The sequence below is a fragment of the Gymnoscopelus braueri genome (genome assembly GCF_963280865.1).
Source record: "Gymnoscopelus braueri genome assembly, chromosome: 15".
Taxonomy (NCBI): domain Eukaryota; kingdom Metazoa; phylum Chordata; class Actinopteri; order Myctophiformes; family Myctophidae; genus Gymnoscopelus; species Gymnoscopelus braueri.
Window position 1 is genome coordinate 22,025,426 of NC_137620.1, and position 16,068 is coordinate 22,041,493.

At 40.5% G+C, this 16,068-nt stretch overlaps 1 protein-coding gene across 4 annotated transcripts in view; it reads right to left on the reverse strand.

Annotated features, from left to right (window-relative positions):
- Nucleotides 1-16,068, reverse strand: part of LOC308102294 (protein phosphatase 3 catalytic subunit alpha) — a 93,288-nt gene that overhangs the window by 44,338 nt on the left and 32,882 nt on the right. For all 4 annotated transcript variants that reach the window (XM_080451937.1, XM_080451936.1, XM_080451938.1 and 1 more), the window contains exon 2: nt 12,698-12,898. In XM_080451937.1, the coding sequence (XP_080308063.1) occupies nt 12,698-12,898 (201 nt within the window). The remainder of the gene's footprint in view (nt 1-12,697; nt 12,899-16,068) is intronic.

Sequence of the window (16,068 nt, forward strand, 5' to 3'; positions counted from 1 at the left end):
ACACACAGTGGAGTACATACTTAGTACTATCTCAAGCCATTCCAACAGAATATGGTTTAATTTCGTCCTTCTGAATCCATACAGTCAAATTAACAGCGAGCCAGGAAGTAGTGTCTGGGGATTGTTTGTAGAAGAGGAGCCCAACCTCCCCCTGAAATCAAGAATCAGTGATTACTCAAAGGCAGGATAGCTTTCCATTTGGCCCCGTGTGACCCTACACCCTATTGCTCCCTTGAGAGGCCAGTAGGAGATTAGAAGCAGAGATGTCGTCGCTGTCAGATGGAAACCTTCTAGTGTATGTGCAAAACGGTTACTTTTCAGGAAATGGGAAAAAATTGATCCAATGTAGTTATTATTTAGTCACAAGCTCTTGTTAACCCTTTTCGTTGGCTAAAGATTTTTTAAATCCACAGCAAGAAAAAAATTCAAATAGCAAAAATAGCTCACATTGCGTTGGGAGCTATTTATGCTGCTTTTGGTTTGTGTGACACTATGATGTAGAGTAGAGTAGAGCATTAATTCACCCAAAAAAAATTAAACGCTGAAATATGGAGATAAAATGTTTCTGTCCGACAGAAACAATTTGCTGCTTAACGACTGCATTCTGACAGGAGGCCTGGTGGGTCGGCTGATTAAAGAGCTCGTTGTAATATGCGTAGACAGTGATGGCCAAATTCCCAACACGTGGATTAAGGCTGAATTCTTAATTATATTGTTTTAAATCATTAGCCATTCCAATTTGAAAGGATCCCTGGCTAATAAGCCTTACATGCCTTGATACTTTATAATTGCACTATATAACAAAAATTACAAATAATAAACCTTCAATATTTTGTTTATTCTAGAAATAGTCAATAGCAACGGCCGTCGCAAGTTGATGATGTAATTTGTCAATGAGTGGTGCAGCCCTATGGAATGTATGGAATGCATGTGCTAATAAAAACATATTTAAAATATTGTTTTGATGCTCACATTAACCTTAGGAAGTATTACGTTGTTTTTTAGTTAGCGCATGCATTCACATTCCATAGGGCTGCACCACACATGGACAAATGACATCATCAACTTGCGACGGGCGTTGCCCCCCTTGAGTAAAAGACAGTAAAAATAAAATAACTATTTCTAAAATAAATAAAATATTGAAGTGTTGAATTTTTTTTATTTTAGTTATAGAGGGCAATTATAATGTATTAAGGCATACAGTATATTGCTTATTTGCCAGGGATACTTTTAAGATTTTGTTAATGTTTATGGGGGCATTATTGGTCAAGAGTATTGCTCTTGGGCTGTTTTGTTGAATACAGATATTTATGCAACTCTGGCGAGAGCAGGTTTGAAGAAATAAATATAATATACATACTGTCATTAATCGATATACCCGTCATTTCCACACAATATGTTATTAGGTCCAATTACTAGCAAGCTGCTAGGAACACGGATGCTAATTGTTTCCTCTTCATTTCTGACCTCATGTCACCGTCTTGAAAAAAACCACCTACACCGCCATTCAAGTGATGCTGCCGTTGCAGGCAAGCATAGCTTTGAGATAGCGCAATTAATCCTATTCTTCAAGCAATTATCCAGTTAGGTAGTTAAAAGGGTGAACAGAGTGACATCTAATGTGAACGGACACGACAGCTAACGTTACTCATGTTCAGTTGATGCTGCTTTATGAGCTGAATCTAGCCGTGCGAGGAAGAATTGAAGCCTGTAAGCAAGTCTTTCAGAGAGACACCTAATTAGCCACATGAACCCTAGCGTCCCTATTCTGGGCATCCCGACACGTGGATTTCACACGAGTTCACAACGACGCATCGTAAACTTGTATATTAGCTATTTTCGGCGAAGAGCTATGGTGTAGAGGGAGAACTGTATATAGTATTTAAGTGGTTAGTGCAGAGCAGGAGAACAGCATCAAGGAGCAATTAGCTCAAGTTACGAGCCCCATGACATGGACAGCGGGGAAACCGTCTTTAACCCATTAAGACCTGATGTCGATTTAACAAATGCCTTCTAAATCAGTCCGCGGCCAAATGATGTAATTTCCATATAATTGTATGAAAAAAGCTGATATTGTTGTTTCGATATGGACTAGTATGTAAATATCAGAAGTTGTCCCTTATCTGTTGCACTACCTTTAATCCATTTGTCTTGTATTAAATGCACACAGTAAATATTGTCCAATAATACCATGGTAGAGGACTTTTACCATGTTTATCCGTTTCCCAATTTTCTAAAAGGTGTCCCTATTCCCTTTGGCAATCAAGTTCTGTCTGCTACCAGACCGTAGCACTAGCTTTGGTTACTGTCTATATAAATGCACAAACAACAGTGGTTCTAACTAAAAATGTTGTTGAACCATGGCACTATGTTGAAGCGCTTTTAAAACAGATTAAAATAAACCCAGGTATCAAGTCAATGGTTTTGGAAAGCCTTTTAAACAGATGGTGCAGTAGTTCTCTCAAAGTTCTGAACTGGCACTTTAATTTGCAAATTAGTTTATTTATACACAGGAGGAGTAACATGGCCATTGATGTTTTGAGTGAGTTTTAAAGCTCTTGAACCCTTGGGGCCTGTACAAAACCCACTGTATCCAGTGATATCATTGTTGTTCTGATTTCTGCTCATTAGGATCTCTTGTCAAGCTGGCCAATTTGGCAGGAAGGTACTGTTAAACACATCTCTAATGTAAATAACCACGACCTTGATGCACGATTTAATAGTTGCTATAAAATATATTCTGTGCCAAAGACAATTAAGTCATATTGATGATTCATCTTGCTCGTTTCATCCCCTGATTGTACACAAGGCAGGACTAGTCATTGCTATGGAAACCTCTCTTAACCACATGAACCCCAGCATCCCTATTCTGGGCATGTCATAATAGGCAAACATTTGCTGAAAATAGCATAATATGTAAGTTCACAACGTGTAGTTGCAACGTGACGAGATTTGGTGTAGTCGGGAAAAAGATTAGGTGTAGAGGGAAACATATTTGGTGTAAAGGGAAAAATATTTGGGGTAGAGGGTTAAAGATTTGGTAGAGAGGGAAAAAAGGAGTGGACCAATCATAGAGCCCTGGGGGATCCCGGTCAACTAATAAGAATGCAGGGTTTAAGTGGTCAAATGGCATGGAAAACGTTACTCAGCAGTTCAACCATGGCAACTCATGTCACAGAAGAAGAAATTCTAACCTGACATTAAGGATATCCTGGAGTGAAGCTGAACACAATACACAACTCTTCCATTGTTGGTTGAAAGAAAAAATGGAGGAATGCTGTCGGTATTAATGTCTGACATTGTGCAACTATAATTGCCTTGAAAACATCCACAGCACTTCCATGAATGCAGTGCACACAGCACTCTTTTGTTTAAAAGATAACTAATGAGAGACCAATTATTGTGAAAATGCATTGTTTACTGTTAGCCTTTGAAATATGTGGACCGATTCAAGTGACATCTACAGTACTCGGGCTGTCAAAGAAAATAAAAATAAGCCATAGTGTTTGTGATGAACTCCACACATGCTTTGAAAATTCCAACAGTTCAGCTCAGCCAAGGCATCCGGGACTGAGGAAGCAAAAGGGTGCCTAGCGGCCGCCACCGAAAGCAACCTTGGACAAACAAATGGTTGTGTGGGAGGATGGATTGATGGATGGATGGATCTACAGCTCTGGAGCAGACACAACCTTGGTGATGGAAACAACAGCGAGGACTCTGCAATGTCCCCTGGTCAATCACAAGTCGAGACGCCAGGCGGTTACAGTGATCTCGTGTTGTCGCATGTGTCCATGGGCAGACGTGGGTTTCACTTCTACACTGGGTGGGGGAGGGGGGGGGGGGCACTGTATGGTACCACAGCCAACCAAACGTGCAACCTCCTGGGGTTGTGTAATGGCCGTCGCCCCCTCTCTCGCTGCCATCACGCTGGTCATTTTTATTCTCTTTGTCCGCAGTATCAGATAGATTCAATGAAAAATCCAAATGCTTCCTACAGTACTAGGACTGGGCAATTAACCAAGAATACACTATATCAAAGCCGACATTTAGAACCTCTAACCAACTTATTCTTGCTACTGTAGGTTAATCGAATAATTGATTAATAATACTTTTTAAACGTATTAAATATCAACGAATCAACACAAAAAAATCCAATATGTTATTTATAACTGACTAAATGGATTAGTCTTCTTAATCCCTGTACTATACTTCGAGCAAAAATAGCCGATCTAGCTTGTAAATCCGTTTTTTAACAATCGTTCATTGATTGTAATCGAGGCCAGAGTTTGAAATAATCGTGACATTGATTTGAAGTCATATTGCCCGCCGGTCATTAAATCCCACACATTCCTGGGCAATTACCTTTTCTGTGTAATTGATCATGTTTGCACACATGGCAGACAGCAACGTTGCTGACTTGCGGAGTTTTTTTGTGCCATTGTGGATCATAGTTTTCAGTCTTTGCATGGCACTAAACCTTGCCTCAGGAAATAGGAACAACCAACACCGGATGTACTTATAGTGTTTGTATTTGTTGATGACATGTATTATTATGTGAAATTGTATGCTATGTTGATGAATTGAATACATAGGACCACAATGGAAACAAGTCCCCAGGACTTTTTTGTGTTATCCTTTTAGCCTTGATGTCTGACTGTACCACCTGCTGTTTACATTTCGGACAAATAAAGTATTCAATCAATCAAAAAAAAACAGAGTAGGGGTGCATCATGATCATAATCTATCCTTTTTTTCATGTTATTATAGGCAAAAAAATGCAGTAACTTTCAAAGTGAAAATATCAGATCTACAAGGTCACACGGTTGTGTGCTTGTAGATCCGATATTTTCTATTTTTTTTGCACACAACATTGTTGTGCTACAAACTACAAAGTATAAAATAGGGCGTAAGTGGTCAATCGATTTGTTGATGTGTAAAAAAGTATACAATCATTTCTTTTTAAACGCACTAAATCGCTAAGAAAATAATGGACAGTTGCAGTCCTAGATCAGAGCTTCAGCTGGAGGTCAACAAACCTCTTCTTCTTCTGTACATTAGTAGAATAATTACAGTACCTGAGTAAATGTTTAATTTTTTTACCCATTAAGACCTGAGGCCGATTGTACAAATACATTCTAAATCAGTAGTTCTCACATTTTCAAAGATTTTTTTTTAAATGTTCAAAAATAGCAGGTGTACAAGCTCGCAGCACGGCACGAAGTGACGCGCTGTGAGCTTGTATATCTGCTATTTTTGAATAGCCAATGCAAAAATCTGAAATGACACAGATGCTTCCCCAGTTTTAATTCTATTGCATGCTATTATTTAGGGGCAATGATTCAATGCCCTCTCGAAGTAAATGTATGCCTAATGCATGCGTCTGATGTTTGTGCAAACCAAAACACAAACACTAGAACGCTCTAGCCAAGGCTATGGCTCAACACAGCATGCATCACTGCATGTATACAGTACAAACACACACTCTCTCTACACACGGATACTTTCCCTCAATTTTCCCTCATTCTCTCTCCCTTTGTCTCTCGTCTCTCTCGCTCCCTCACGACCTGACACACACACACACAGAAACAAAAAGCCCACATAAGGAGAGCAGGTGGGAGTACATTATATGGAGTGAGATACAATGCGTTCTGTTGCTGCTGGAGTGATCTCCCCGAGCTGCAGCGAGAGTGAGGGGGCGCCGACCATTACACAATTGGGCTTCAGACAGCCTACACACAGGCCACTCCAAATGGACAGGCTCTCGGAGCAGAGAGAAGTCTGGGGGAGAGGGAGGGGGGGGGGGGGGGGGCTACGGGGAGCACCGCGTGTCTGCCTTTTGACGGAGCAGACGATGAACCCGACACCAATCGAGAAGTACAAAGGAAAAGTGAAAACATTTCTTTGCAAAAAAGGTGCAGAGATTGCAAGTCTGTTGAGATGACTGATGGTGGGGTTCACCGGTAAGTGAACAGCGCTGACCTCAAGACCGCAACACTGGTCTCCAGCCAGAACCGGAGCTTTAATTAACACAGGACTTGAATGGTGACTTGACTTTAGCATTCTCCTCCAAAAGACTCATCTGAATTCTGTCTGAGATGTTCAATATATAATCCCTGCTAACCCCTACAGCTGGTTATCTGGGAGGATGGAGACTAGCAGGTGTCTCCTCCATTTGGGGCTGGGAAGTTAATCTAAAATATATCAAAACCTATATTTAGAACCAATAACCAACTTCATCTTGCTCATGTAGGTTAATCGAATAATCAAGAAGCAGGTTTTTTAGTCCTATATATCAACGAATCAACACAAAAAAATCTTAGATTATTGATGATCAACTAAATCGATTGGTCTGAATCTGATTAACCACTTAAGACAGATTATGAAAAGATGGGTGAAAAGTTAGAGGAAATACCAACAAAGTGTGGGCCACCACGAAGTCACCTCAACAGTTTCAACATGCCTTGGCAAGTTGGCATACACACTGTACAAGTGTCTGGAACTCTATTGGAGGGATGGAACACCATTCTAAGAAAAGATGTTCCCCGATTTGATGTTTTGATGGGGATGATAGGGAACGCTGTCAAACACATCGGGCCTATAGTGCATCTCCAAACAAAATCGGTAACGCTCAGCCAGTGCCATGGCAATCCACCCATTTGATTTGAAGACAGTTTGACCAAATAGTTGCGCAAGAGGAAAGCCCATAGGGTCACTAAAATTAGTAGGGGCCAAAGTGTTGGACAGATCGAATGACCTACGAACAGCCATAGCCATCCTTATGGCACCACAAGCAGGGATAATAATTCCATATGCAACATCATATCCTTTATTTAACCAGGTCGAAAGTACTCAATGAGATTAAAATCTCTTTTCCAAGAGTGAACTGGCCAAGAGGCAACATGAAACACTATTACAACAATAAACAAACAATACACAATGTCCAGTTAAAGAGCAAAACAGGACCAGGAACTAAAATGGCTATGAACATCACCAGGTGATAACCTTACACGGTGACAAGATGACCTTATGCAACACAGGCAGCTGGAACAATGCCGATTCAATCATGAACAAGTGTGCCTTCTTCAAATGCCCTTCTCTCTGTGGTCACACTGTGTACAATACCGTCCAAGAAACGGCAGCGTTCCACTGAAGCCTAATATAATATCAGTGTCTTTTCACCGTGCGTGCAGGCTCTCCTCAGACTTGTTTTGAGCTTGTAGATCTGCTATTTGCTGAGCACGACACCGGCACGCAACTAAGTATAACTGAGGCTTTAGCTAACCCAAAACAGCGACAACAACATTGGCAGCAGTAAAAGAAACGACACGTCTCGTAGTAACATTTTTTTTTTAAATGTATTGTTTGCTCTGCCAACAGCCAACTTGTGCGAGGGCCATGGGAGCAGCTTGCACTCCCTGGCCTTAGCCTAGCTCCTCCTGTAACAACACCCCGCCACCCACCCACCCCCCCCCCCCTCCATGAAACCACCACCTGCCATCTGGCTCGACCAGGAAGTGACTGTGTGTCTGTGTACAGGGAGGGTTCCGTGTTGTTGTGATATCGCTGGCGCGTTGTTCTGGTCTCCTGCGTCCGTAATAAATATTTAGGCCCGAAATGTGCTGACTGTGTGTATTACATACTGATTGCAGGGCGGGTGTGATCAAGGGGAGAGGGAGGAAGAGAGAAAGAGAGAGAGAGAGAGAGAGATGGTGAGGAGAGAAATTGGAGGGAGAGACGGAGAGACAGGGTGAGGATTTGCATACAACAGATAGGCAAATATGGCGTGTGCGGGGGTGTGGGCGGCTGGTGAGATTCTTGTTGAACAGAACTGCTGAGTGGGAGAGAGGACGAAACAGAGGCGTTGCGTGGGTGGGATCATCAGTGACTCACTGCAGTGCATGCACACAAACACACACTTACACTGGATGATCGTAAGTGTACTTATTATCGATAATTTAACAAAACAATTGATTAATAATCAATCCCTATTTTGGGCATATCATTATAGGCAAAAAGGTTCAAATTTCAAAAGCTTATTAATATTCACAAACATTTTGAAAATAGCCGATCTACAAGTGCACATCGCGTCACAATGCGATTGCATTGTGAGCTTGCAGATCGGCTATTTTCACTATTTTTGCATGACACCGCTGTGGAACGAAGTATTAAATAGGGTTTAAGTGGTTAATCAACTCATTGATATATAAAACACCTAAAACATATAATAAAAAAAACTTGCTTCTCGGTTATTTGATTAATCAAATCGATGGAATAAACATTAATAAAATAATCGATAGTTGCAGCCCTAGTGAAGTGACGAGAAGGTTTCACCCTGCAGAACACATCTGCAACACCTGTGGTATATACAATACTTTTATTACAAATATTACATATATTCTATAATACCAGAGTCAATCAGACCAGCCAAATGACTTCTCCCTACTTACACAGTGTACAATTACTGAATTTATCACAATTAAATATACAGTTTTACCATAAAGCCACGGATAAAGAGAGGGCTTAATTATGTCTGAGCCATTCATTTTCCACAAAATAAACAAATGGCTGCGCTGGGATTCCATGCATTTTCTCAGTGTGTAATGCTGCTGACTGTGCACAGTGCCACCTATCTACTAGGGCTGCAACAACAGTTAACTGCAACACAATGGCACCACCTCCAAAGTCCTCAATAAACTCCAATACAGTACGTTCAGAATTTAGCTGCCCACCTGCTCACCAGTACCCGCTCCAGAGACCACATTACACCCGTCCTCCATGACCTACACTGGCTTCCTGTCAAACAAAGAATCCACTACAAAACCCTGCTCACCACCTACAAGGCACTCAATAATCTGGCTCTGGCTTCTATCTCTCTGACCGCTTCCACCATTATGTCCCCTCCCGTTCCCTCTGGTCCAGTGAAGCCAACCGCCTGGAGGTCCCCAAGACCAAGTACCGAACCTGGGGTGACAGGGCTTTCTCTGTTGCTGCCCCCTCCCTCTGGAACGCACTCCACAACCATATTAAAGACTCCCTCCCTTCCTAAAAACCCACCTCTCTAAGATAGCTTTTCCCAGCTGAGGTTGCGTTGAGATGTCTCTCAAGCCAGGCTTAACCTTTTAGCGATTTTAATCTGGCAGTAAATATTTTATTGTTTTTGTTTTTTCTTAATAAAGTTGGTTACTTCCTTTTCTTTTATGTAAAGCGACTTTGGGTACTTAGAAAAGCGATATATAAATCTGAGCTTTATTATTAATCAAAGTAATCAATTTAATCAACTATAAAAAATTATCAATAATCTCCAATTAAATAAGAATCTATTAATAATCGATCTACAAGCTCAAAACAAATTGCGATACGTTGTTAGATCAGCTATTTTCACTATTATTACACAACAATGTTGTACAACGAAGCTTCCGATTATTTGATTAATCAAAAAAGTAATCGATAGAATAATCGCTAAGAAAATAATCGATCGTTAAAGCCCTACTATCTACATCTAATTTATGTCTGTCTCTAATGTGTGTACATGTGCCAGGTGTTTCTCCAATAAATTATACCTCGTCTTGTTTTTCTGCGTGTCGACCACTGAAATCTCGCAGGTCATTCCGGGTGCCGTAAAGGTCAAAACACTGCTAATTTTGGGGAGACTTCAGCATGAGAGATAAAAATAGCCTGACATTACCACCCAGTGAAGACGCCGAAGATTGAAGACTCAACTGCCCCCGTCCTCCGAGCCTCATCATAAAACTTCAACCTCCATATTGATTAGAGTTGTTCCGATACCAATAACAGTATCGGAAAAGCTGCCGATACTGCTTAAAATGCTGGTATCGGCGAGTAGTCTATGCCATTCCGATAACATGTATTGTATCACATGATGATTTTTCATTTACAGTCATATTTTGAGTGCTTCAGTTGATGTTCAATGACTGTACTATTTACATAATTATTTTGCTAACTTGTAGCTGCACTTTAACAATTATAGATGGCACCGTGGAACTATAAGGGTCCATTTGGAAACCCCTCAAGGAACCCAGATAGTCCCAGGATCACAATTTGAGAACCACTGTCCTCGATTTTTTTAAATTACACACTGGTATCGGTACATCTTGACATACATAATTGATACAATAAGCCCCTTCTCATTGTAATCACAAGATGGGGGGCCACGCATGCACTCACTCAAGCCACTAAGGATGAAAGAGCCTGCCGAAAAATATACGTCTATTATTTGAGAACGATCTCCATTAGGAGACGTTTGGTTACCATAGTTCCACCGAGAGTCTCTCGCTCTGCCTCTGATTGTGTGAGGACTTCAAAGGCAGCCTCATCACAAAGTCTGATGGGACTTACCAGGCACTTGACCAGCTAGACGGACAACAATAGATGCTTTTTAGGGGCCATGCATATGCATCAATCCACCGCCTTACTGCTCCCACTGTACTCGCTAAGGAAGACGGGAATCAGCTCCATTTAACCCATTAAGACCGGGAAAGCATCTGTCACTTTAGATTTTAACCAATTTAACCATATACTTTGGCTATTCAAAAATAGCAGATCTACAAGCTCATAGCCTGTGAATGATCCAAGCACCACCGAAGAAGTGTACAGCCAGAAATCACATGATCACAACAAAAAAAAGCTAGACACCTTTCATGTTAAAGGATTCACAAAATAAAAAATTCTCTGCTTTCTGTTGTTTTTCTGCTTGTTTTAAAAAAAAACAAGCCACATTCAAACGGCCATAGCTCTGGAATGGAGGATCACGGCCGGACAAAATGTCCTTTTCCGATTATACCGGACCCCGTGCGTGTAACGAGCCGATCTCCGTGAGGAAGGAGGTCACCGAGAATATTCCATGATCTTTCAAAAAGGTAGGCCTACAGTAAAATCGCCGTTTTCGCTGGTAAGGGGACGGTAGACGGATGAATTCATTAATTAACTCCCGGCAGTGAATGAGTTAATGTCACCTAAAGCCACCTTGGTGAGTCGATGTCAAGAGAGCTTGTTAGTTTTTTGACAAGCTGGCGTTGACCCTCTATGCTTGTTAAAACATATTGCCATGGCACAGCCACCAGGCCCACGCAAAGCCTCAAGGTGCACCGAGTCACCTGTCGAGTTGTAATATCACATCTGAACACACATCACCCTCCCGGGAAAGGTATTACCATCTCTGCAATTAGTACAAGGGTGCTGTCTCGCTTATCTGGCAATATAACAAATGTTCTCTTATGAGAGTAATGTATAACCAAACAACAAACACTAAGTGAGTTTTTAAGTAGTGTACATAAAGGTCTTATTGTCAATATAAACGTGTTGTACCTGCTAGTCACTGCTGATTGCAAAATAAGGGGACGAGGCACCAGAGCATCCCTTGCCCCAGACAGACGGCTATGCCATGGTATCATTAGTTGTTGGTTGGTTCGGTTGTTAGGGTGAAATCACAACCAATCGGCAGACAGGGATATGTATACAGTTGCATGGCCGTTCTCATGATTTTTTCTGCTGGGTTGGTCAATAGATCTGAATTTGCACATGGGCAATGACCATTGGTATATGCTAGGGCTGTCAACAAATATTCCATATATGAACCTATAGTTGAATATTGAAAATACATGAATGTTCGAATGAGAAAATTCATAGATCGAATTAAAAACAAATACTATCCGTCTTGCAAGTTCACAAAGCCACCTGTTTGCAGCCTGCAAGCTACACTTGCTGTCTGCAGAGACACTGCTGCACTGAATGCACACGGGAATCGCACAACATCACTTTAATCTATTCAAAATGATAATGTAGGTCAAGCTGAAATACAGGTAATGATGGATGGCAGACAAATTCACAACCAGACTAGACGGTAGAAAGCGATCTAAAAACATACAAATACAAATTACATTTCTGTTTGACTTGGACTTAGACAGGGCAGATATAACAAATAACGTAAATATATAAAGAAATGACTGACAATAAAAATAATAATAATTTCATACTTTTTAATACATTTTTAAAATAGCTGAAATAGCCCGATCTTCAAGCTCAACGTGTCGCATTGCAACACGTCGTCACTGTCAGCTTGTAGATCTGCTATTTCCGCTGTTTTGGGAAAATATTTGAAGATACATCGACATTTTCCAACATGGAAACGATTACGATGATTATGCAAAAATAATTGCAATGATCAAAAAAAAATTGCAATTAGGCCAGTGGTTTTCAACGTTTTTCAGCCCAAGGACCCCTTAGCTGAGAGAGAGATGAAGCTGGGACCCCCCCACTACATATTGAATAAAACTGTGTTGCAGATTAAACTTTTTCATGGATTTCATAGATAGCTTCATAGACTTGTTTGACAGCACTATCATCAGAGTATGTTGGATTCATGTTAACGTGTATTTTCAGACATTTAACCACCTAAACTGTCAATACTTAGTAAACTTGACCTTATTTTTTCCCTCTACACCAAACCGAAAATAGCCGATCTACAAGCTCACCACGCTGTTGTGAGCTTGTAGATATGCTATTTTTGGCTAAAGTTCTCCTCAGAATAGGGACCCTAGGGTTCAGGCGATTAATGTAAAAAAAAAAAATCCTATCACACAAAGATTTGGCGGCCCCCCTTTCAGTAATTCTGAGGACCTCCCCTGTTGAAGGAAGGATTAGGTGATTATGTAATAATCAATTGTGAAAGGAGGCCTACCTGTCACAGGTGCCTCGATGTCCAAAAGGTTCTTCTCTGCTCGTAAGATGGTGGCGCCCTCTCCGATGAGCCTGAGGGCGACCGCTTCGTCCACGCGGCCCTCCTTGGTTAGGTGGGCCTTCAGCACGTCCACCTTGGGCTTCCCCTCACTGTCAAACACCTCTTTGGCTGTGAGCCGATGGCTGGGTGGGAAGGGGACCGCTAGAGGAAAGAACAACAAACACAAGTTGTACTTTTAGTACAGTGGTTCTCAAAACGTCTTCATATCAAGGACCCCCCCCCCCCCACAAATGAACCCATTAACACCTGAGGCCGATTCTACAAAATGCCCTCTAAAATCAGTAGTTCCGCACACTTTCAAGATAAGAAAATAATAAATGTCCAGAAATAGCAGATGTACAAGCTCGTAAGTGTCACGCTGTGAGCTTGTATATCTGCTATTTTTGAATAGCCAAGGCAAAAGATCGAATGCACAGATGCTTTCCCGGCCACGGACCCCCCCCATCTGAAAATATTTAAAATCATACAAGATTTGTGGTGTTAAAATGTTTACAATTTATTAGAACAATATTTTCAAATAGCCGATGTATATAGGTTTAAACTGGTTAAACAGATTTTGATGCTGCATTAACTGCATTTTTCTGGGGACCCCCTGGAACCGCCCTCAAGGATCCCTAGGATTGAGAAGCACTGGTTTAATATTTTTTGTAAAGCGCCGCTGAACTCACAGCATCTTTTAATCCTGATAGACTTGAAATAATGGTGATGTTTGAACAAGATGCCACAGTTCATTCCACATCAACGAGGAAATTGTGGTCAAGCTGTTTGATTTGCATAATACACTCCACGGGATCCACTCAACTCGGCGGTGCTCCCTCTCCTGCTTAGATCCCGCCCGCTGTGAGCCTCCGCATTTATTTGATTTGCCGCGATGACCTGTCAGTTCATTTTGAATGTTAACAACAGATCCATAGTTGCGTGAGGTGACAAGTATTCCAAACACTCTGGAGAACAGCGAGTTGGGGATAATGTGGTCGGGAATGATTTGATTCATTCCACAACTACCTGTGATAAACGGTACAAACTAGTGTCTTGCTAAATTAACCCATTAAGACCAGGAACGCATCCGTGTCATTTTTAGATTTCTTTGGCTATTCAAAAAATGAAAGATATACAAGCTCACTCGGTGCCGCGCTATGAGCTTGTAGATCTGCTATTTTTTTTTAATCATGAACATTTGTGCAAACTGCAAATCTTTAAATATATATATATTTTTAAGCAAACATTTTAATTCAAATCTTTGCTTCTGGGGATTCTACAAATGTCTTCTGAATCGAAACAGTTTTTTTTTTACTTATGTTGCTATAATATCAGTGGTTCTCAAACTTTTTTCATGTCAAGGACCCCCAAAATGATATGTATTTGGCCGCAGACCGCATCTCAAAATATTTTGTTCCAGGGACCCCTGAGAAGCAAAGATTTGAGTTACAAATGTTCGCTTAAAAATATATGTATATTCAAAAATGTGCACACATTTTCAAGATTTTTCCAAAAGCTATGAGCTTGTAGATCTGCCATTTTTGAATAGCCAAAGAAATCTAAAATGACACAGATGCAGTCTTTTTTTCTTTTTTTAATATATATATAAAAAAAATATTCCACAGTTTTGCAGTGATACATCAAATGACTCTATATGAATACATAGTACATGACATCACATAATTACATTTACCAGCAGGTTTACCAGCAGTTTCAAGGTCAGTGCTTTCTTGTGGGTTTTTTATTCGCTTTCGCGGTCTTAATGGTTTAATGAGCTGTAAAGGCTATCAATATCCAATCTCCAATATTCAATGTTAAGCATAGACAATGGCGATGAAAGCTACACTGTTGTGTGGCATTTGCTTTCTCATATGTCACTCAGAATTATCTAATAGTCTGATTACAGATTTCCTTTACAAAAGCACTTGGAAGCATAAAGGAAATTAGTACGGCATATTTCCACAACAAATTGCATTACTCTCAATTTCCCTAATTGGCGACTTGAATAGAACAGTGTGTCGCTCCAATTCAATTAATTATTATGTCCCAGTAATACTGGAAGCAACCAATCTGTTCAGAAGACGCAGACAGACACACTTGTGGATGTATTTTTCAGTCTGAAACCAACCACTTTACACAACGGTTCACCACATATCATGAAAAAAAGTGTGGTACGTTTGTTTAACATTATTCTATTAACCCATTAAGACGTGAGCAAATAGCCGTATTATTACTATTTAGTCCTCAACACCAAATTTGAACTGAAAGGGAATAAAGGTTTTCATTTACCCTCAATCCCAAACACCAAAAACGTTATTATGACCATCTCAGGGTCCATATGGAAAGGTCGTAGCTCCAATGTGGATCTGGGACTTCATGTGGCCACCCTGTGACATCAGTTATCTACGACATATCTTATCGTTGTTGTCGGAAAGAAACCTCTTATCTCCATATTCTAACTTTTGTGTTTTTTCGTAAATTAACCCATTAACTGCCAGAGGTATTTTCATATTTTTTTTTGATATTTTCATTGAAAAAAAAAAGTACTCAGGATACAGATACAGAATTTTTAAGTTTTAAGTTAACAAGGAAGTGGATAGGAGTCTAGATCTTCAAAAAATCATATCTCCTTGGTTTTTTTTTTTTTCTTTTTTTTTGTTCACGTAGATCTACGCGATTGGCACGTGGCGGCTTTAAATAGGTTCGCGTAGATCTACGTGATTGGCAGTGAATCAGTTAATGCCCAGCCTATTTGATCATGCTACAGTGTCACACAATAGCATCAAAAGTAGCAGCTCTACAACCTCGAAACACGGCACGAAGCGACGCACTTCGAGCTTGTTGATCTGCTATTTTTTGCTATTTTTGAATTTGAATCCTGAAAAGCAACAGTTTTGGACATTTCCACCTGACGGAGACGTTATGATGTATGATTCCAAATTTTGGAAAGCCAGGTTTCAACCCAATCAGATCACTTCTAGAAAGCTAGACTCCTGCAGACTCAGGGCCACGCCATAGAATAGTATATTTTTTTGAATAATTTAGCAGCTTAAAAAGAAATGTTTGACTAAAAAAAAAGCGTTAAAAAAGTTTTAATTCCTTTATAGAGCCCCACATGACACATTGCCTTACTTACTAACAACCATTTCCCCTTCTCCAAACAAAGCTGCAGGGGGAACTTTTGACTGAATCCCCCTCACCAAAAAAAACAACAGCACAACAGCAACGCTAGATAAAAGCCTCCAAACTGCTACCCTAATGATTACAACATAAACTTCAGTATACAGTATTCTCTTCATAAACCAAACGTCAATTGAAGTTCTAAATTAACC